The sequence below is a fragment of the Tympanuchus pallidicinctus genome, unplaced genomic scaffold (assembly GCF_026119805.1).
Source record: "Tympanuchus pallidicinctus isolate F22 unplaced genomic scaffold, pur_lepc_1.0 scaffold1, whole genome shotgun sequence".
Lineage (NCBI taxonomy): Eukaryota > Metazoa > Chordata > Aves > Galliformes > Phasianidae > Tympanuchus > Tympanuchus pallidicinctus.
Window position 1 is genome coordinate 44,678,185 of NW_026294618.1, and position 21,105 is coordinate 44,699,289.

Genomic DNA, 21,105 nt, shown 5'->3' on the forward strand with positions numbered 1-21,105 from the left:
CATCATCATGAACTTCTAGTACAGAGCTCAAAATGGAGCCAATGTGGTGCTATGAAACACAGAGGTTGGTCTGAATTCATAAGATCGTTCTTGTGACGAGAGGATTGCTCCCTAAACTGCTCTCCTCCAGATACAAAACAATTTCAGTCATTAAAATGAAAACAGGTTCAAATGATCCTATATTTTTCTTTTTCTTTTTTTTTTTTTGCTTGATTAAAAAATAAACAAGAAAAAGAATTTTAGGTGAGACAGTCTAATTTTGCATCCCTTAAAAAAAATCAGAAGTCTCATCAAACTGCAGCAAGGAAAACAATAATCTTTTTTTTTTTTAATATGAACAATGTATTAAGTACCTTTCTAGTATGAAGGACCTCAAAGTTCAATTTTCTCATCAGCCAGATGCTATTTGAACCTAACTCCACCACTCACATGTGAACTTCCCCCTTCTGTGGGGGTCCCACAGGGGAAGGTCTCCTCTGAGCTCTTCTCTGATTTATTGCTTTGTTCAAAATACTGAAGTTATTCAGTATAAAACAGTGCAAAAGAAGAAACTACTGTAGCCTCATAGCAAGGCAGTTCACCTAGCAAATAGGAAACCCATTTTCAACCTATCTGGTGTTGGTTGGATTTGTGCTTGCTGGTGCAAAGACAATCATCTACTCTTTCTAAACAACAAGAAGAACAACAAAAGCAAAAAAAAAAAAAAAAAAAAAAAAAAAAAAAAAAAAAAAAAAAAGGGGGGGGGGCGGGGAAGAGTTTTGCTTAAAAGAGGAGAAGAAAGCTTGGATAGGGCAGTATGAACCCAACCACAGCCCAGAACCTAAATGCAGCACAGTCTCTATAAACAGAATATTTCATTAGAACACAACTACATCTGTGAGCATGAAGTCCTCCCACATTATAAATGCATAGCAGATGAAACAATTCCACCATAGTATTTATAGCAACTGTGCTACTTGGAATACATCTTCCTACGTTTAGGCATCAGTAACCATCTTTTCCTTGGCCAGGTAGGACATGCCATGCCAAAAGCAACATGCATTGTCACTTCACAAAAAAAGGCGTAATTTTTGCACTTCTCAACTTGTTTAGAACTGGAATGTTAAACTCATCCTGCTGAGGAGTTAAAGGATCTTTTTTGAGGTGGTGATTTCTAAATCTCCATGGTAATCCACTATTTTAAGTACTGGTAAATATGAGCTATTTCACAGATGCTGACAATAACTAGACTGCAATAATAATACCTCATGCTCTTGAAGATTGGCTGTGTTTTCCTTATTTATTGCCTCTGTTTGTGTAACATAGTCAAGTGCCTGGCCTAATGCCTCCTCCAGGTCTGACAGCTTCATATTGTGTTCACTGAGCTGCTCCACCACATCAGAAACCAGAGATCTGGTGTCATTGTACCTCTCATGAAACTCTTCAACTTGCTGTAACACTGAAAGAAAAATCAGAGACGGCCGATTAGCCAGAGCAGGTACATGCAGACATGCATACAGACTATTGTGTATTTTTATGTCTGTCCTGCAACAAGCAGAGACCTGGCCTGGGGAAGTCATTTTAAAGCAGGGGCACTTTGGGCTGCTGTTACAGTCTCACTGTTATGCCCGTCAGAGCCGTGACACTGCTGGCATTTTTTCCACAGCTTTAGTAGGGTGGGGAAAGGCAGGAAAAGAAAAAGCTGTAGCCCTGATGTTTATTTAATGCTTGACAATCTCCTGTAGTCAACAGAGTTACACTAGCTTGGGTTAGGAGACTGGCTGTCTGAAGCTGAGATTGCTTTTATGTTGGCAGATAATGGCTTCTTTGGCTTCTTTCACTCTTTTTTTCTCCTTCTTTTACCCCAGATTTGCTCTTGAGCTTTTTTTTTTCCTTCAAACCATCAGAAGTAGGAGTTATTATTTAATCTCTTTCACTTCTTGTTTAAGTAATTAATGACAGAAGACTGCTGATGGACACACAGGTCTTGTATGACCTGCTCCTACATTATCCCAAACTGTGATATGTATGGCTGCTCAACCACCAGCATCTGCTGTTCCTCCCCAGGATCTCAGCATTACCTCCCAAGCTGCCCAGCGTGGACCTCAGCATTATGCCCTAAGCTGCCCAGCCTGAGCCTGTTGCGTATCAACATCTGGGTGAATGGAAAAGAGATTCAAAACTCACAGTCCTCTGCAGCATGTTCCTCTTCATCTGCAAGTTGCCTCTCATTTGTGAAGGGCTTACGGCGTTTGATCTCCTTCAGCATCTCCTCAGCCACACTCAGCTTCTGGGCAATTTCTTCAGAGCTTAGCTCTTGTTGAATCGCATAGTATTTCATCTTGCTGCTGATTTCTGTGGGAAAAAGGAACAGATGGTCAATCTAGCATGCTACAGAGAAGTAAACATTGTGGAGTACTTCTATTTTTGTGAATCCAGATCATGCTGGTAGCAAAAGAAAATTTTAATTATCCTACGACTCTACAGTAGGTAATTATTATCTTTAATCCAGTCTTAAAATGAAACCTGGAAATAAACAGTTTCTGGCATATGTAGGGATCTCATCAGAAGACGATGAGATTAAACAGGCAACGGTAATGTGCTTTATTTGGCTTGGCAGCTGGGATCATCTTTTCATTTTGAGCTCTGTGGCACGTAGCAGATTGGGGCTTTCATCTGGGATCATGTTTTGAAGTGCTACTGAAAAAATATGATGTTTATTAAATAACAATAGCAACAAGGAGACTAAAATAATCTCTTAGGCCATCTGAAGAAGTTTGAGGCGCCTTTAAGATATAACATACAACTTCTGGTCTGATGATGGCTTGCTAGTTTGGAGATGGGTAGTATTTCAAGGTTTTAGTTTCAGTTCAGAAAATGCTGTTGGATCCTTGCAGCTGTAATTGAGTTTACCCATTCCCAGAGCAAGCATTATGAAGTTTTCTCACTTTTTCATCTCTGGATTCAAATACCAACCATGTCTTCATTTGTACCCTTGAGTAGCTTTGGCTTGTGTTCATCACCAGTTTTGGGGATAAGCAGATCTGCCAAAGCCATCTGAAATTTTTAATAATGTATGTATCACTGTGACACAACAAATTCCTTGGCAGAGTATCTTTTCACACAGTTTCTGATGGCTCCTGAACTCATTAGTGAAGCTCTGAAGTCTCAGTCTCAGCAGTAACTGAATGGCTCCACAGCTTGCTTTTTCCTTCTCCTACTGGCACGCACAGACAAATATGTGTATGAAAATGGGCACGCATGTACATCTTATCTTCAGAAGGACCTGGATCACTTTCTACAGAAGAGATAGAAGAGAATGATTTTGGGCATGGTGAAAATCATTTTCACCCACCTGTTTCTAACTTCCTTTCTGGGTGAACAGGCACTCTTAATTGCAGGCACAGGTGTTGGTTTTCTACAATAGCTCAACCTGATTTCTACTATCTGTGTCTTAAACTAGAAACATTTCTGCCTTCTGCACACCCTTTTCTCCCCAAGACAACTGATGATTAAAAAGAATTATCTACACAAGTCAGCCAGTGAATACTTATGACAATCAATGAGGTTTAGGCTGATACCTATAGTCAAAAACTGTAGAAATGAAATGCAATGGTTGACCCCGTAATTAAAGATGATCCAGAATCATGGGTGTAAGAATGCAATACATTTTTAGAATTATGTGTGCATGGTCTTAGCCTGCCTCATTTTTGTGACAAGTTAAGTTAACTGTGTTTGTTGAAATTAAAGTATTGGTTAAAACATCCATGGAGCTAATGATCAGCAATGATAATGATTGATACGTCACAGCTCTTCCTTACAAAAGCTGCCACAGAACTTGAAATTACTGCTCTAAGTCAGAACCACTCAAGTTTGTTAATTAAGGATTTCTATTAATTGAAAAAGTGTTCTTTAACCTCACCTACCAGGCAACTTTCTGTTCTGGTGCCACACACAGATTTTTACACTCTCGGCTTTGCTAAGGACTGGGAGAAATCAGTGTGCTCTTCAGCAGAAATAATGTTTTTGTGATGGAGGTGTACAGGGGACTGGAATGCTTTTGCATATATTCCCTTAGATTTTATTCCTTTCTGTAGGTATTCCTTTCTGTAGGATTGGTGTAATCTTAGTTTTATATACCATTATGATAATATTATGTCGCAGATACTCCAGATGAAGATGATCATATTGGACTTGCTGTTGTGCTAGGGAAGGTGTTCACTGTTGTTATTTAACTTTTGATGTATAGTACAGTAAAAATTCTTGAAGATCCAAGCAGTTCCTGGCTGTAAATCAAACAAATCTTCCCCTGGGAAGGTCTGAAATATGTACATTTACAGTCAGAAGAGAAATTATGTTTTGAAATTTATGTTAGTTCTAGAGATGCTTTATTGCTCCAGCATGTTGCCCAAAGATGGACTTAAGTTTCACTTGCATCTCCACGTATCATATGCACAGATGAGCAGGACACTGAGATAACAGGAGACAATTTGTCTCATGTTAACATGAAAAAGCTTTTGGTTTCATTCTTCTAATTTTGGAAGCTCTTAATCATGGTTACCTCTCCTGCTGTGAGACAGCATCCCTATAACCATTTCTGACAGTCTGCTCTAGCCATCTGGTTTAAAATTCTGCATTTCACTTTGTGGGGAAATGAGAGGCCAATGAAAACGTAGTTTTCTAATTCTACTTATGTATTTCAGGAAAAAAAAAAGACAACAGTCACCCTCTAATACTGTTTGGATGGGTCTGAACTCAAACTCAACCAGAAATTTTGGTCAGATGAAGCAATAAACAACTTGAGGAGAAAAACATCACCACCTTCCAAAGTGAGCTTGGGGATGCAGTACATCCACAAAATAGTGTACTATTCAGCATCTTTTTAGAAGCTTTTGCATGATGCTATATCAATCAACATGGTTCTACCAAGAAACAATTTGCTAAAATGCAAAATATTAGTGATTCACCAAAGGGATCACCAGACTCAGTCAGATCTGACTGCCATGGGTTCAAAAGGAAAAGTGATATTTTAAAAAAATCTGTCTAGCATTTGTGTGTCCTCTGTAATTTACCTGCAAGACTGGAAAAGAGCACTTGCATTAATCTGCTATAAAAGAAGACACCAAACGTTCTCACCTCCAATCCCATTCTTGTGCTTGTGGCTGCAATCAGTTCCAATCTGATATCAACTCTATTTTTTTTTCTTACCACTAGTATATATAAATACCTTGACTACCTATTCGAACAATCAGAGGTTACAAATTGAATTATCTTAAAGTATATCATGTAAACTTATTTATTATTATTTTTCTTTTTCAGAATGAAAAAAATGAAGGAGATGCACTTATTCTAGTTGCCAGACCACTCAGAGACAACCTTTCATCATGGTACTGCAGGCGCTAGTGGCCTTCTGTGTGGATTGCTTTGTCAGAGTACCCGGGAGCTATGGCCTTTTTTTTTGCTGGAAGTTTAATTAATACATGCTTCACAGTGAGCTGAACTAGAAATAAATCTATTTACCTTGAATATTATCTCTCATATTACTAAGCTTCTGCACGAGCTGAGTGGCACGACTGTTGGTCTCCATGGTTTCCTTCTGTACCAGTAGACCCTTGCTGGAAGCTTGATTTCCCTATGAATAAACCATGTAAGCAAGATATTAGATTTTTTTTTTTTCTTTCAGATCTGTATGCATGTGTGGAGATGAGCAGTGTAAACACACATTTAGCTTTTTCCTGATGAGCATGCAAAAGTCCATTTATCATATAAAGTGGTATTTACAGAGCTGTTTGAAGTGAAGGGCTGTCTTGTCGATATTTTCAGTATTGCAGAGTGAAAGATTAAAATCTGTCCCACATTTATCCATCACTTGCTGCAATCAAATTGTCATAAATTATGTACAGTTGTAAACCTCCCATCTGCCGAGTCTCCTAGGCATTCAGTAGGGCTGGCTCATTTTGCTGGATATTACATTTATTGAGTAAGTGTAGAGACTGCAGAGTAAGGCATGAAGCTCACCACCATTTTTAGATCACTGTCTCCCTCATGCGAGGTTGCTTGCTCTGCAACTTGTTAAAATTAAGAAAACAAGCATGAGGATTCAAAAGGCCAGGAAGAGCATTGCCACACTCTCATCACAAAAGCCATAAATACAGGTGAAGGTCAAGGAGGGGCCTCTGGAGGTCCTCTGGTCCAACCCCACTGCTCAAGCTAAGACACCAACAGCAGGTTGCCCAGGTCCATGCCCACACAGCTTCTGAAGATCTCCATGGAAAGAGACTCCATAACCTCTCTCAGCAATCTATCCCAGTGCTCCACCATTCACTGCATGTCATAGTAAGGACGGGTCCCCTGATGTTCTGTATTATGGCTGGGGCTGCACTCCCCATTGCATTTCCCATATGTGCATTGAGGTGATGGTCCCCAAACAAGTGAGGCACTGAGTGAAGCTGTTAGGGAGGTAAACATTTACGTTGGCACGGCTATCATATTATCTGGACACGATGTTAACTTTGGGATTCCTTAGATTTGATTTTCACTGGTATATCTAAGGAAGGAGAAGATAACAAGGCTGCTGACCACGTGTATGCGTGTAAGCCCGCACCACACGCTTCGCAGTGGCGCAGTGTTCAGTTCAGTGCCCTCTTAGGGCTGCAGCAGTGAAAATCCACACTAAAATCTGTCTGAGCATGGGAGTGAAGGCTGGAGAGCTCGAGCTCCTGCTGTGCTCGCGTCGTGGCGACGCCAGACCTGCTGAGGCGTTGGCACCAGGGGGCGCCTGAGGCCACGCCGACACGGCCGGGCTTAGTGGAAGGCTTGTATTGTCTGCTTGCTTGTTTTCAGTCTTCGAAGGGTTTGTCCTTTACTGCTGTCAAGGTTTCCAAAAGGTTAGTGGGAAGCATAGCTGTGTGAGTGAGGGGTTCTCTTAATGGCCCTCATTTCCCCAGTGGCATGGGGCACTTGCCCTGTGCTTTGCTTGGAGCCTGAGCAGGAAACATGTTGGGCTCCCCCAAGTCTGCCAAACACTTATGGTCAAGCTGTGTGCAACTTTACTCTGAGCTCGTCCCGAGTGAATTCCAGGTGTTACAGACCACATTTATCACATGCACTCACATTTCTCTTTTGAACCCTTGTAATTCTGCAGTGCCCTTTCTCCTAAATATTGTGCTGATTAAAAATACTCAAACCCAAATTTTATTTTGTCTTCCGTTTGTCTATACAGCCTTTCTTTTTATTCTTTGTTTTTCTTTTTTTTCTTTTCTTTTTTTTCTTTTTTTTCTTTTTTTTGTTCTTCTTCTTTGTTCTCCTGCATTTCAGTTTTCTTAATGGTATATAATTTTGCTTTGTGAAGGAATTGGTAAGTGAACGTAAGGTGTGGTGTTTTGCAATAAGCATGAAAGACACTCCAGTTGCTGTGTCAGCTGTGGTTGTCTCTGGCTGGAAATAACATAGCCTGGTGTATTTCCCTAAAATTTATATATTTCACTAACAAAAAGCTGTTCAATAATATTCATTTAAAATAGAAGAGATGCAATTTTGAACTTCATTCTTAACACAGAATCAATCATAGAATCATTAAGTTTGGAAAATATGACTACGATCATCTAGACCAACCCAACTCACCCCCATGAGCCCACTAACCACATCCCTCAGGGTCACATCTACACATTTCTTGAACACCTCCATGGACAGTAACTCCACAACCTCCCTGGGCAGCCTGTACCAGTGCCTCATCACGCTTTCTGAGAATAAATTTTTCCCAATATCCAACCTGAGACATAGCACATCAGTATTCCTTCAGGGTGCAGTGAAAGTGTTCTGTGAGCTGAGAGCAGATAACCTTAATTTTATGGCCTGACAATTGAATATGGATGTAACATTTATGATAATAATTGTGTTAAAACATATCTTGAGTGCTGATCAGGCTCCCATCTCAGTGGGTACCTAAAAAGGCTTTTAAATCAGCAGCTTTGTAGCACACTGTGAAGTGACTAATCAGACTAAATGGAATTTTACAAGGGCATACATGTAAAATAAATATAATATGAAGATTCCTAAAGTCGGTCCAAATTACTTTAATGTTGGTTACTTCGGTTTGAAATTGCAAGGCAGGGTGTCTACTGTGCCTATGATGTAATGGGAGGAAAAAGGAACTAGATTCCAAGGGAAGGCTCTTTGCTATCTTTGACAAACCTCTGACTATGCTCAGAAAAGTTTGGCTCTTCCTTTCCTGGGAAGAAGACTTGGTGGGTCTTCAGCACTTTTAATTTAGAGCCTCAGTAAAGTGGAAAGTTGAGAAATGAAACATTATCCTAACTTTCTTTCAGGGCACTCTTATGCAGTGAATGTTGTTTGCCAGCATGAGAATATCACATGCCACAAGGCCTCTGTGCACTGGCTGTAAACAAACCTGGTCATCCAGGTTTTCTGCCTCTCTCAGGAGATCATTCATGTCATCCACAGCATCATCGACCTCGATGGTCCAAAGTGTGGAGTGGTCCTTTTTTTTCGACATTGCTGCCTGTGTGTAGAGAAAATAAGAAGTCAGCACATCCCAAACCAAATTTCTGCACTGAGGGCGGATATGTAAATTTACATGAATGGATGGAAACCCATTGATGAAAATTACATTAAAAAAAAAAAAGCAAAACATCATCAATATTTGTACCTGGAGATGGGTAGTAGTGAGGTTCAGGTCACTCAAACGTTTCTGAGCTGCAACACCTGTAGAGATGCTCAATAAAGTTGATTTGCTTTCATCAATAGCCAGCACTGCTAACCGGATGTCATCTGTCAAATCCCAAATACATTTATCGCAGCCTGATGAGAAAATAAAAGTGTCATTGTAGTGCTTGTGAAACTTAACATCTTAAATTTACTTTTGTGTGCTCCATGGGGTTTCCTCTTTCTGAAATGGATGGGCCTTGATTTACATCCATTTTTCTTTCCCTTTCATCCACCCACTCCCAAGGTCCCACAGGACAGGCACGATGCTTCCAGCTGAGCAGCACCAGATGGGACTGCTCTGAAGGGCCATCGAGGCGGCACTGCAATCAGTAGGGAGCGGGAGATGAGGCTATTCCCTAGAGGTTCCACATGTTTGTGTCCCAGTGAACAACAGATGAGGGTCAAAAAAAACAAGTTCATTTTGCCAGCAGCCAGAACTCTGCATTTTAAATCTAGTGATATGAGAAGTAAGGATGTCTAGCAGCCAGATGCTTGGCTGTCTACCCAATTAGAATGGCAACTTCTCAAAGCAGAGTTTTGACATGTTGAATTATGCTGCTGCAGAACTGCACCCTTGTCCTGTAAGAATGTTTGCAATACTACTTTGTTTTTAGTGACATTTGTGCCACCAGTAAATGCAGGAGGCTTAGATGAATATGAAACACAGATTCTTGTAGGAACTTTTGCTTGGTATTGTGCAGTCTGTTTTCCTGATGGCAGCAGCTGCCAAATGTTTTTCTTCTGATTGTGCTTCTGGACACGTGATCTCTCTTCTTGGGAACAGACTTATGAATCCATAGGTGACACATAGTCTGTATAGTACTATAGTCTTAATGCTATCTTTTTAAAACTATCAGTATTCACTAGAAGTTGTAACAGTGCTTTTGAAACAGGCTTCCTGTATTTAGAATAGGGCAGACAGCTGAAAAGAAACTGACTGATGTGTGTATATCAAATCCAACAGTAACAATTTATATTTCATATAAAATGAGAAAATCAGAAATATATGCAAGGTAGCATTTTAGGGCTATTTTTTTTTGCAGGCTCTGTATCTCTAGGCCTAGAGAAGTAATTTTCATGATACATCTCTACTGCTCTGCAGTTTGTACCTAAACATATAGCCTGTTTTATAGAGCTGAACATATTAATGGGCTCAGTCAGGCAAGTAAGTATGAATTAAAATACACAGTTGGTAGGGCACTGGATCTTTGCGTGTTTAAGTACCCTGCAGAATCATGGTACAAGTGTGCACTGGAGAGAGAGCTGAGCTGTTAAGTTAGTATCTGCAAGCATCTGAGAGTGATCTTCATTTTTGGTGTTCTCATAATATTATTCTTACTGATGGTTGGGCAGTCTGTGCCAGTAGAAACTACAGGACTGTCTGCGAGGCATTGTCCAGTCTGGCTGTCACACATTCTCCCACCGCAGTTACATGCTGAGGAAAAGAAAAGGGTTTTCAGATAGTAATCTTCAAAATGTTCAACCCAGCTTTCCCATTCCAAGAGTAATGAAATGATTGTACGTGGGATTGTGCAAAGGTAATCAAACCATAATCAAGGGCTTCTTTGAATGATTTTTCCTTAATTACATAGATTGGACCAGATGAAATATCAGCCATGACACAGAACGTATGTGCTGAAGTGACTTGTTCAAAGCTTCCCAGCTGGTCAAAAGCAGAGGCAGAAAGGCCAGAGTTGTCCAGCGGTGCCGTTGTACATTACCATCTGCAGAGGGTGACGTTTGGGAGATGTGCTAAGGGAAGCAGTACAGCTGATGTTAATTACTTGTTATGTAACTCTCTGCAGGCCTGTGGAACTTCTCAATGCTGTGTCAGGCTCCCACCAAATAAAGTTTCCAGCTGTCAGGGAGTGATAGTGGACTCTAATTCCAGCTTGATCATATCAAGAAGTAAGTATCTCCTACCACTTAAAATGAAGAACAAGTGAGGCTTAGCACTTTTTTTAAACTGAGTAAGCTGCATTTCTTTTGCCAATACAAGTGGCTTTTTAGAAAGTTTAATTTTTAATCTAAAGTGTCTCAAGATTTAATTGGCCTTTAAAAATATATTATTTTCAAGATTAAAATATTCTTGGAACACTTTGATGGAATAACAAAAATTAGCAAAATAGAGGAACAGCAGTGACTTATCTGGAATTCATTTTACTCTTGTGATTCATGGTTTCAGCAGAATCTCGTATCTAACAAAATTTGTTACTGCCATTTTACTGCAGCACATTCATTGTTCTCTGTGAGTTTCCTTATATTTACATTCCACATTGAGCATTCAAGGAATTTTCTATGAAAATTTGTAATGCAGCCTCAAAGTCAACACTATAATCTAACACTGGAATATTTCTTTGTAACTGAACCAAAGTTAGAAGTATTCATTCTTTATACTAGAGATGAAAGAAGTTGGTTAAGAATGTTATGAGGTAATCAACCTTTTGACTTCTCCACAAGTTTGAATTGGCGTATTGCAGCTCCTGAATCTACACTGTTTTGCTATTTCTTTTATTAAGAAGTGAAAGAGAAATCTCAGTTGAAAGCAGAGATATCTCTTAACCTGTATCACAGGATCTATATCACAGCTCTAGTTTGGATTAGGTTAGTACTCAAGAAAATCAAATTGTGTCTTCTTATTGAACTGGATAACTCTTAGCTTGTTACACAAATGCTTATAGTAAATTCATTTCAAAAGCAGTTCTGACAATATTTCATCAACTTGTTCAAGAGGTACCAAATTTTTAATAGGGAGTTCAGAGTTTCAGTGCTATTGTGGTTTACTAGTGGAGAAAGTTTCTAATTTACCTGCATTTCTGAGGGAGACTTGTAGAAAGCTTTGAAGTGTGGATAAAGGACACATAATTAAGAAATTTAATGAAAGGAGGCTGAAAACTGCTGTTGACAACTACAAAAACTTTTTCTTCTGCATGAAAGAAAAAAGGATAATCTTAGCTGGATAGAAGTAATTGCTTGCTTTTTCTTTTTCTTTCTTTTTTTTTTTTATTCTGTATACCTCTTCAGATATTCTGTGAAAAATGTGTACATAGACTGTTTTTAATACTATGGGGTATTTTTTGACTGTTTGTTTTAAAGAAGGTAATTATCTTATTTGAGAATCAATATGTGTTCTAAGTAAGAACTCTAGTCATTCTGAACTGCCGAATAAACTATAAGCTTGCCTTGTAAGCTACCACAATAGTTTGTCTATCATGGATTTGTTGACTGATGCAGGAGATCATTGCAGCTGCCATGTATCAAGTACAACACATTTGGGTGTTTAGCAGAAGTGAAGGTAGAATGAGGACTGCATAACTTTCTGAAACATAATACTTCAAAATCAGGATTTGCTAGAGTCAGCCAAAAGATTGCTGAAAGCATAAAATGAAATGCGTAAGCAGGAATTGCTTTTACAACCTCAAAATCACAGAGATTGAATTGTGGGCATATGTTGGGTGCCCAGATCCAGATGTGATTAAAGCTTCAGGATGTGCAGTTCCTGCAGCCTCTGTCTTTGGCTTGTTTGGATACCTGTGATCAGCTTTTGGGGTTATGGTGTATTACCTCCTCTCCCTATTCATCTTAAGCTGAATTAATGTAACTTAGTGAGGTGAATTATACTTTGGAAACAGGAAACAAGAAGGAACTGCATCATACACTGTACGCGTAAATGAAGACTGCTGCACAAAAAACACTTGAGTCCAGATTGTCCTCACAGTTTCTAATCTCCAGGATCCAGAATTTAACACTTTGTGAATCACTAAGTGAATAAAAACTCCAGGTGCATACTGAGTTACAAGAAGTATGGAAATTTTATCAAGACATTGCAGACATACGAGGGATTGCACCTTGAACCCAGGAGTACTTCAAATGTCTAAGCTGGTTGCAAGCTTCAATGGCTTACATTCAAATCAAGCTGAGAGTTAGGAGTAATCCATCCTCCTAATTTGTGTTACTGTCCTTGTGGAAAGGATTCTGGCAATGGGATTGGGAGGGAGCTCCAAGGTCCTTGCTCTGAGCACTTGCATTTTGCCTTTAGCTGTGGTTGTTTCTCATCTCTTTGGAGAAAGATGCAGTCTCTCCTCCCACAGCCAAAGCAATGACGAAGGGCATGAGGACAAAGTGTTGTCTGGCATTTAGTTGGGATATGGAGTCTGGGCTCTTGAGAATTCCTTATGGGCAGTGGAAAACAGGCTAGATTCAGGGGTTATTTAGCTGATGGAACATCTGCAGTAATGCACTAGGAGCGTGGCCAGAACCCCCCCGCCTCCCAGGCCCACTCCCAGGCATCTGATGACTGATTTAAACATCTCTGGGAGGCAGTCTGTGCCCCATGCAGTACCAACTTTTTTCTGCTCCATTACATTGAACTACAGACAATACCTGTGCAATTTTTAGCGAATACAGCGTCCCCGTAGTAACCTGGAGCACATCGCTCACACTTGAAGCCCGTGGTGTGGTGCAGGCAGTTGCGACACTGGCCGGTCACTTCATCGCAGTCTTCAAAAATCAGGTTTGGGTCTGAGTTGCCACTGCAGTCACATCTTTTACAAGTGCTTCCGATTAGCAAAGGATTCCCGTAGTAACCAGGGGCACACCTAAAAGGAGAAGCAAGCCCAAAGTTGACTTGCAATGCCATTCTCATCTGTAGTACCATTATTCTCTTACCTAATTGATGTTCTCATGAACTGCTGACAGTCAGCAATCACTAAAGGACAGAAGTTAGGAGCTGTACTCCTGAAGATGCTTTTTTATGCTCTAATCTCATACTGTACTATTACTTAATTTTTCCCTTCTTGAACACTTCTGGTATCTCAGTCACTCTACTCTGCCTTATTTTTTTTTGTATCCTTAGTGGGGCAGTGATTTGTTCTCCATTGTTTAAAATATAACAGCATGACCTTGGCAGAGAGGCAGTTCTGTTGTTTGTTTTGGTCTCTTTCAGCTTTGGATCTCTCCAACTATATTGTGTTCTATAGGAAACTGGGGCAAGAGACTGCTTTTCGTGATGTGGAAACTTAGAGGAAGTTCAGATGTTATTTTCATTATGATTGCAGATAACAGAGTTCAGACTGGAAGAGAACTAAAAAATATGTCTGTGATGTGGCACTGGGATGGCAGCTAGTGTTTGCAGAACCAAACAGGTGCTGAATCAATCCATTACATCCACAGCATTTTTTGGTTTGTTCTGTTAGCCTGTTGGTTGAGGCCAAAGAGTAAGAATGTCTGTGAGCCCAAGAGGGGAGGATGTCTGTGAAGGGTTGCAGAGGGAGAGCAGGAAATAGACAACAGGCTTTGCAGAGAAGAGTCACTTTTGGGATGCTTTTGTGTTGAATGCTTGTTACATCATAAAATGGGCCAGGTACTGAAACTGTGGTGATTGTTGGAAGTCTAGACAAACCAGCAGTATTTAGGAAGCAGAGGGAGCCAGGGCTGTCAGCTGGCAGGATGGAGACAGCCTATGTGGCCTGTGGCATTGTTGCAGGGTGGCAGGAGAGCTTGTGACCCTGCAGTCTGCACTACAGAGGCTGGGGACTTGTGGCCCCAAACTTATGGGAAAGAAGAATGTCTGCAGGGAAGGGGTAACTAGCTGGTGTAATGATTGCTCACTGGAGAAGTGAGAGGGTTGAAAGGTTGTTGGAATTATTTAGTTAAGGAGTACTCTGTTATCCTGTTTTATCACCCTGTTGTCCCGGTCTTTTCTCCCATCCATAAAGCCCGGCATTCAGATACTGTTTGTTCTGTTATTTGTGGGTGAGGAGGGTGAGCTCTCATGCACCTTAGTTTAATTTTCTCAAGATTCTGGCTGGGGACACAAGATGAGATATATTGTCTCCTGAAATATGAACATAGATAAATTTTGGTTCTGCTCTGTCTCAACAATGAAAGTGTGGGAGATCTGATAAGAGCTTTTAGTTTTCTGTTCCTACATTTGCTGAAGGTTTTTTTTGGTTTTGTTCACGTTTTTGTTTTTTTTTTTTTTTTTTTTTAACATAACAGAAGTCATTTCCTCAAGGCTCTTTTGTTCATTTTCCAGTCCTGAACCCCCACAGTAAAAAACATACATAAAATTTTAAGCATCTTAATATAAACCACTTGGCTGCCTCCAATATTGTCTTTTCCAATGGCAAACAGTCTGTTTGTCTCTTTGCAGCGCTGCCAGAATTTTTGTTGCAGATCTTATCACTTGCGTGACCCAGATGTAAAGAACAGAAATGTGGCCGGGAGTTCTCTGCACTCAAATAAATGTGAATGCAATTCTGAGCATAAAGATTGTGATTTAACTGACTGGAGTGGAATTGTTCCCCTTTTCCACAGAAGTTAGAGCAGGCAGTGATGTGTGATGCTTCTGTTTAGTCATGCCAAAAGGCTTACTAAAATTTTCTAATATTTCAGACAATGTGGGACAGTCACAGTTGTCCAAAATTTCAAATTTTCAAGATGTATATGAAGTTTTCAAGATATATATGTACAGAAATCTCTTTTTTTTTTTTTTTTTTTTTGCTATTGTTGTTTAAATCTTCTGAGCCATTTGTTTTACTGTGAGCTCTCAATACCTTGCAGCATTTCTCTTTTATCTTCTGTACTTAGATAATTTTCCAAATAATCATCTGTCTGATGTCTCTACCAGATCACAGAAGCCACTGGGCTGTGCTCAGGTGAGACTGTAGTACCAGCCAGTGTAGGCTTTCAGACAGTGACTACCAATGACTGCCTGCTATTCCCCATCAGGTCTATGGTTTCTCAGAAGGACAAGGTGACATTTTATTTTCAGAAATACACCATTCAGTTCACTTGGCAGAAATGCAGCAGGCAATTCCTCACAGATAAATCTTTGGGCCTGGAAGAAAGTCCTACTTTTTACAATCATCTGACTCACTTTTATTAGCCGTATCTGCTAATCTAGAGTAGCTGTCTAAAACAAATAGGAACTTTTAGAGCTGTGAATAAATGTGTCACCCTCACCTTTCCTTTCTCTTTGCTTCTCAGGGGATGTTATAGGTTTGGACTGTGCCTTTCCTCTTTTGAGTGGTTGGTAGCATGAGAAGAGGAGGGACTACTGAGTGGAAACTTATTGCTCCATCTTTGTGCTTTATGGTCTGGAAAAGTAGAGGCCTGTGATAAATGTATTTTCCCTCTGCTGCATCAGTAAGGGGCTCTTTGTTGCTAAGAAAGAATATTTCTTCTCCCACATGATTTGTCAGCACTGTGGAGATATTAAAGCTGCTAGGCTATCTTTGTTTCATTTTACAGCCTTATTTGCTTCCTGCAATTACTGGTGAGTAAGAAATTAACTTCCCCTTCTCTGGCAATGCCAAAAGGACTATTTTCTTCTGTTCACTTTGGAATCTAAAGCATAATTTGTTCAATTATAGTTTTTTACATTTGGATGTTAGCAAAACCTGCATTTCATCTGCTGTCACCTTAGTGCTTTACTGCCAGAGTCCAGGAGCAAAATGACTCATTCTTAAATGTTGAACTGAGAGGTGGTTTTCAGAGTTCCTAGGAAAGGCCTCCATAATTTCAGATTATTCACCAGCACATGTAAAAGAAACTAGCTAGATTTGTGCCAAGGCCCTGACTTAGCATAGGGAAGCCTCCAAACAATTCCAGGAGATTGGCGCATGTTGTCATGCAGCCACTGTCCAAGGAAGGGTGTCCGGCTGCCCTGTCCCCCTGCAGGCAGTTGGCAGGGGGCATGGAGGGAAGGAGGCTGATAGCATGTAGTCTTCCTCTCCCCTGGGGATGTGGGATGGGCAGGAGTAATGTCCCCTCTCTTTTTAGTGCTCCTATGGTGCAATGGCTGCCAACACCAGCAGCTAGCGTTAGCTTGTTCTTTGACAAGTGAACACGGACAAGCATCTCTTGTTAGTCTTTGAAATGCTTTTTGTCCTATCTGACATGAACCAGGAGCAGGATCAGCCACCTAGCAGAAGGAAAGGTCTCTTTGTCACTGCAAACCACTTACCACAGCAGTTTGCAAAGGGCTTAATGCAGTGACCAGGACAGGCTGATTTTTTTTTGAAACTTTTTCTAACCCATCTACACATATTTTGAAACAGCTGCAGTGTGTAAGGCTGGGTAGTGGCTGTTAGAAAGAAAAGCTGCTGCCATTCTCCGCTGCTGCTATGAATCTGCTTCTCATTTCATGGGATTTGATTTGCTTGTAGTCTAGGATGACATTTTAATAACCATTAGGAAACCTCACTGACCTTTTAATTGTCTGCATTATCCTTTGTGTATACATCTGACATTTCCTAAGAACAAAAGCATGCAGCCATAGCCCTGGAAACAGGCTTTTTTTTCTTTTTCTTTTTCTTTTTTTCATTTTGTGCCATCTGTCTAGAGGGCTTTTCACTACTGCTGTCACTGTGTTAGTGATGCAGAGGTAATACGCTGATGTTTTTGCATCCTCTGTAAGGGCAAAAGTCTTCACTCTCTTTTTTATCTTACCTTTCTCTTCATATGTTTATCTCTCTCTAGTAAAGTATCATCTGAATTCACACCTTGCTCGTTAATGAAAGTGGACTGGAAAGTGGAGTGGAATTCTTATATGGTTCAGGGGCTTTAAGGAAAGTCAAAATAAAACATTGTGAAATTCAGTGTCTGAACTGTTCTATACCCCATAGTCTTTGTGTTAAAGTGGTTTTAATTTATTGTCTGCTCAAGGAGAGTTATAATTCCACCTCTGAATTCACTGTAGCATTGTCCATGTGTGTCCATGGTAATGTGGCCTTTTATAAGACAGGACAATAAGTTATATTTCTACTGCAAATCTCCATTTATTTGTGTACTTTGTCATTTACTGGAATTGCTTGTGAGCATAAGAGTTGAAAAGCAACACTGACCTATGGTTGTTTGCTTGACTTTGTTTAATAATGCATGTAAAGCACATTTAATGAAAGCATCTGCTCATTAAGAATTTGATCAGATGAGGCATTTTCTTTTCTGCTTTTGAAACATTTAATCAGCAGAAGCCTGTTATGTTTTCAAAGTGGAGCACTGCAAGAGGCATCTATGGTGGTGACTTTTCCCTTCAGCTGATCTTTCTGGTTTGTATTTTCATTTTTAAATTTTATTCCTTTTAGTACAGTAACCATGTAGAGGTACACAGAGTGCAAGGATTGGGTCAAAGAACATCAGATATAAAAGTCTGTCTTACCTGACACATCTCCACAGGGAGCCTTTATAGATTTTGCTAGGAACTAGACAAGATTCTTGAACAAGCATGATTCAGTCAAATGAATACAGGATTTCTCTGTGCAGGGCTTCTCCCTGCGTGTATGTAAAGGCTCCCTTGAAGGTTCTTGAACTTCAGTATTATTGACCATTAAGTCATCTTGTTAGTTTCTTACCTTTCACAGTTCGGTCCTGCATAGTTTTCCTTACAGACACAACGCACATTTCCATTTTTTCGATAACAGGAGACTGCAAAGCTGGAATATCATTAGAGTAACTCATTAGAATAGCAGGCAGTGGCAAACAGGTGGGAGTATTTCTTCACAAACAATGGACATAGGTTGTCAGTGCAAACTCTGGCTCTTGATTTCTCACTGTTGAATATTCCTTCATAGGTTTACCTAAGCTCTGTATGTGATGCATATTAAACCCCTTGTCTAATCTTTTTAATTAATTAATTAGAACCACTAAGTAGTGTATAGCTATCTACACTACTTATATATATAGCTATATAGTTTCCAGATACATACAAATTTCTATCTTGCAGCATAGATTGGAGACACCTACAGGTTTTGCTACACGTTTTCGATCAGGGATTTAGGATAAATGTCTATATTGTGCAAACCTCATTGCTCCCTGTATTTTTTTTTAAGGGACATGATGTTGCTTACAAAAAACACTGCAGAGAGCCCTTCAGACTCTGGAATGGGTGCACTAATTTCCTGTGCAAATCTCACAGTTTTCCTCAGATCTCATCTGGGAGTAGTCAGTGGTGAAAACTGAACTCATTGGTGCTGTAACAAAGGCTGCTGTACCATCTCTGTGAGAAAGCTGGAAAGACCTTAGTGCCTTTTGTGTCCATCTTGCCAATTAGTTACGCTGACTGCAGAAATGCCTTATGCAGTAATTTCCATTGCTAAGATTCTAAAACATGGATCTCTTGCTTTTGTATGCTTTCAGGATTTAACAACTGTTTAACAAAATAGAACATCCGAGGAGCAGCAGCAGCCAGATTTGGAAAGTGCAAATCCCATTCACTTCAAATACAGTGATGTACATGACTTAAATACATCTGCTGTAATAAGGCATACAGTCCTAAAGATGTTTTCAGTTAGTTTGCAATCTGCATGTCCAAATTCCTGCCAGCACTGGAAGGCAACCAGCATACTGAGTGGCAGCAGTTGCCAGCTGTAGGCCCGTGATTGCTAAAGTAGAGGTTGTGAGTCCTACTGCCAACCTCATCCTGAGCAGTACTAGCTCCAATTCCTAAATGGCTGCATGCCCCTTGAGAAATGTCAGCATCAAGAATGACTGTAAGTCTTTGTCCTCTTGTCCGTCTCATGTTTCAGTGTGATGCCAAGCTGTGCTGTGCAGCTGTGGCAGTTTTCATCCCTTCTCCACAGGATTTCAAAACTCTCAGAGTGATGAGAAAGAGCATGATCCACACACAGCTTTTTCCAGGAACTAGAGGTATTAAGGGGCAACAAGAATTCCTGCAAAATTTCAATTCCCAGCAGTATTTCTTAGCTGGTGGGATATCCAGGGTCAAATACATCTGTGTCTGGGTTGGTGTTGTCTGAAAACATTTTGTATAACCAGAGAGAACACAAAATGAGATCCTTCTCATAGAATTCACATATGAACTTCAGTAAGGCTTTTATGAGAACTTGTTGAGAAAATCATGAGTTTGGCAGCATTCTTCTTCTTTAACAGAAGCTAATTCCTTCACGTAGTTGAACAAACCGCATTGTGGATTTAAGTTATGAAATACGGCTGAAGGCTTCCTCAGGCTTTATATTTTTGTGATCTTTTAGGGGAAAAAAAGTTCATAAAATTCCCTCCGGTTTAAAAAGAGGTAACATCTGCTGAATGTGAAGCAATGTCCATCCCCTTTTTTTGTTCCAAAAAGATGACATTATGCTTCATGTAGTTTACTCCAAAAGTTTGCAGGACAGATATGAACATGATCTTTCCAGAAAATCTGGAGACACACAGATGGATCCCAAGAGCAAGTATGTGTCTGATAAGTCTGTCAGCTTGCCGACTTGGTCATTTCATCTATTATGGGCTCACTGGTTATTTCCAATACAGGGGACAAAACAATATCCTTTGTATGTTCTTTATTTGAGACTTCTAATGCTTCTCTGATTTCTGGTAGAGTTACTGTATTTTGCCTCAGTATATATGGATTAGGATATAATGGAGGAAATTTACAAGAATATGAAAGGATAGTTATTCCTTGAATTTACTTATGCAAGGCTGAATGTTGCTCAGTCATTAATATTTGCCTGTGTTCCACACGCAGCTGAGGGCTATTGCTGTGGCCAGGTCTCTGTCATGCAAGATGCTGTGCAGGGAGTTTCTTCACATTACTTAGATGCATAAGGCAAATTGGGACAGGATGCTCTTTTAACAACTGCCTTCAGGACTTGATTCCAAGGAAAACCTTAAAAAATTGAAGTGGATTTTTACTGGGATAGATTTAAAAGCGTGAAGTACTGTTGCTCTTGAATCATCCACATGACGGCTCCTGGCAAGTTTTGTTCTCTCTTCCCTACCTTACACTGCTGCCCTTTGGAGTTTAGGGCTCTCTTAATCCTGGGTTCCCCATATCTGTGGGGCTGCCAATGTCAGGGGCACTTCTCTGAAGCCCAGCGGGTTGTGGGCAGGGGGTTGGTGGAGGCAGGCGGGCCATGCACTGCCCAGTGGCACTGCACAGAGGACAGCTTGGAGATGTGCTGAAGCCTTAGGGCTGTCCATGGACTGTGCTGGGCAGTGCTTCTCCTTACACGCTTTGTGTCCAGAAGGTTAGAAATAATCATTTTCTTTTGCTAAGGAGAAACCAATGCTTCCAATTGTTATAGTTCTCCTATTTCTGGCATTACTTCTGCTGCTGAAAGCGGAGGAAGCAGGAAGTTTTGTCTGTGAGCTCACTCATGTAAGCAAAACCAGGTTTTCCCCCTGTCTCTTGAGGGTTTTCTTTCTAATCCAGTCAGAGCTGCAGGTTTTCAGCTATAGCTGTTCTCACCCTGTGACCCTCCTCATGTCTCAGCTCACTGTGAAAGCCAGGAGGTAATCTGTGGAGTTTGGCTGGAGAGATTTTGCTCTCTGTTGCTGTTTTGAGCCTGCACCACAGAGCAGCTGAGCAAAGTGAGCCTCATCCCACCTTGGGGCTGGATGAGAAATGCTATAGCAACTGTAAACAAACACAATAAAAAC

The 21,105-nt window shown here is 40.4% G+C and overlaps 1 protein-coding gene across 2 annotated transcripts in view; it reads right to left on the reverse strand.

The window, feature by feature from the left end:
• The window catches only part of LAMA4 (laminin subunit alpha 4), a 94,736-nt gene that overhangs the window by 41,045 nt on the left and 32,586 nt on the right, over window positions 1–21,105 (reverse strand). For both annotated transcript variants that reach the window (XM_052678593.1, XM_052678585.1), the window contains exons 4-11: window positions 18,063–18,143; window positions 13,090–13,304; window positions 10,046–10,141; window positions 8,648–8,799; window positions 8,390–8,500; window positions 5,500–5,611; window positions 2,167–2,334; window positions 1,245–1,438 (exon numbers count right to left, since the gene is read on the reverse strand). In XM_052678593.1, the coding sequence (XP_052534553.1) occupies window positions 1,245–1,438; window positions 2,167–2,334; window positions 5,500–5,611; window positions 8,390–8,500; window positions 8,648–8,799; window positions 10,046–10,141; window positions 13,090–13,304; window positions 18,063–18,143 (1,129 nt within the window). The remainder of the gene's footprint in view (window positions 1–1,244; window positions 1,439–2,166; window positions 2,335–5,499; window positions 5,612–8,389; window positions 8,501–8,647; window positions 8,800–10,045; window positions 10,142–13,089; window positions 13,305–18,062; window positions 18,144–21,105) is intronic.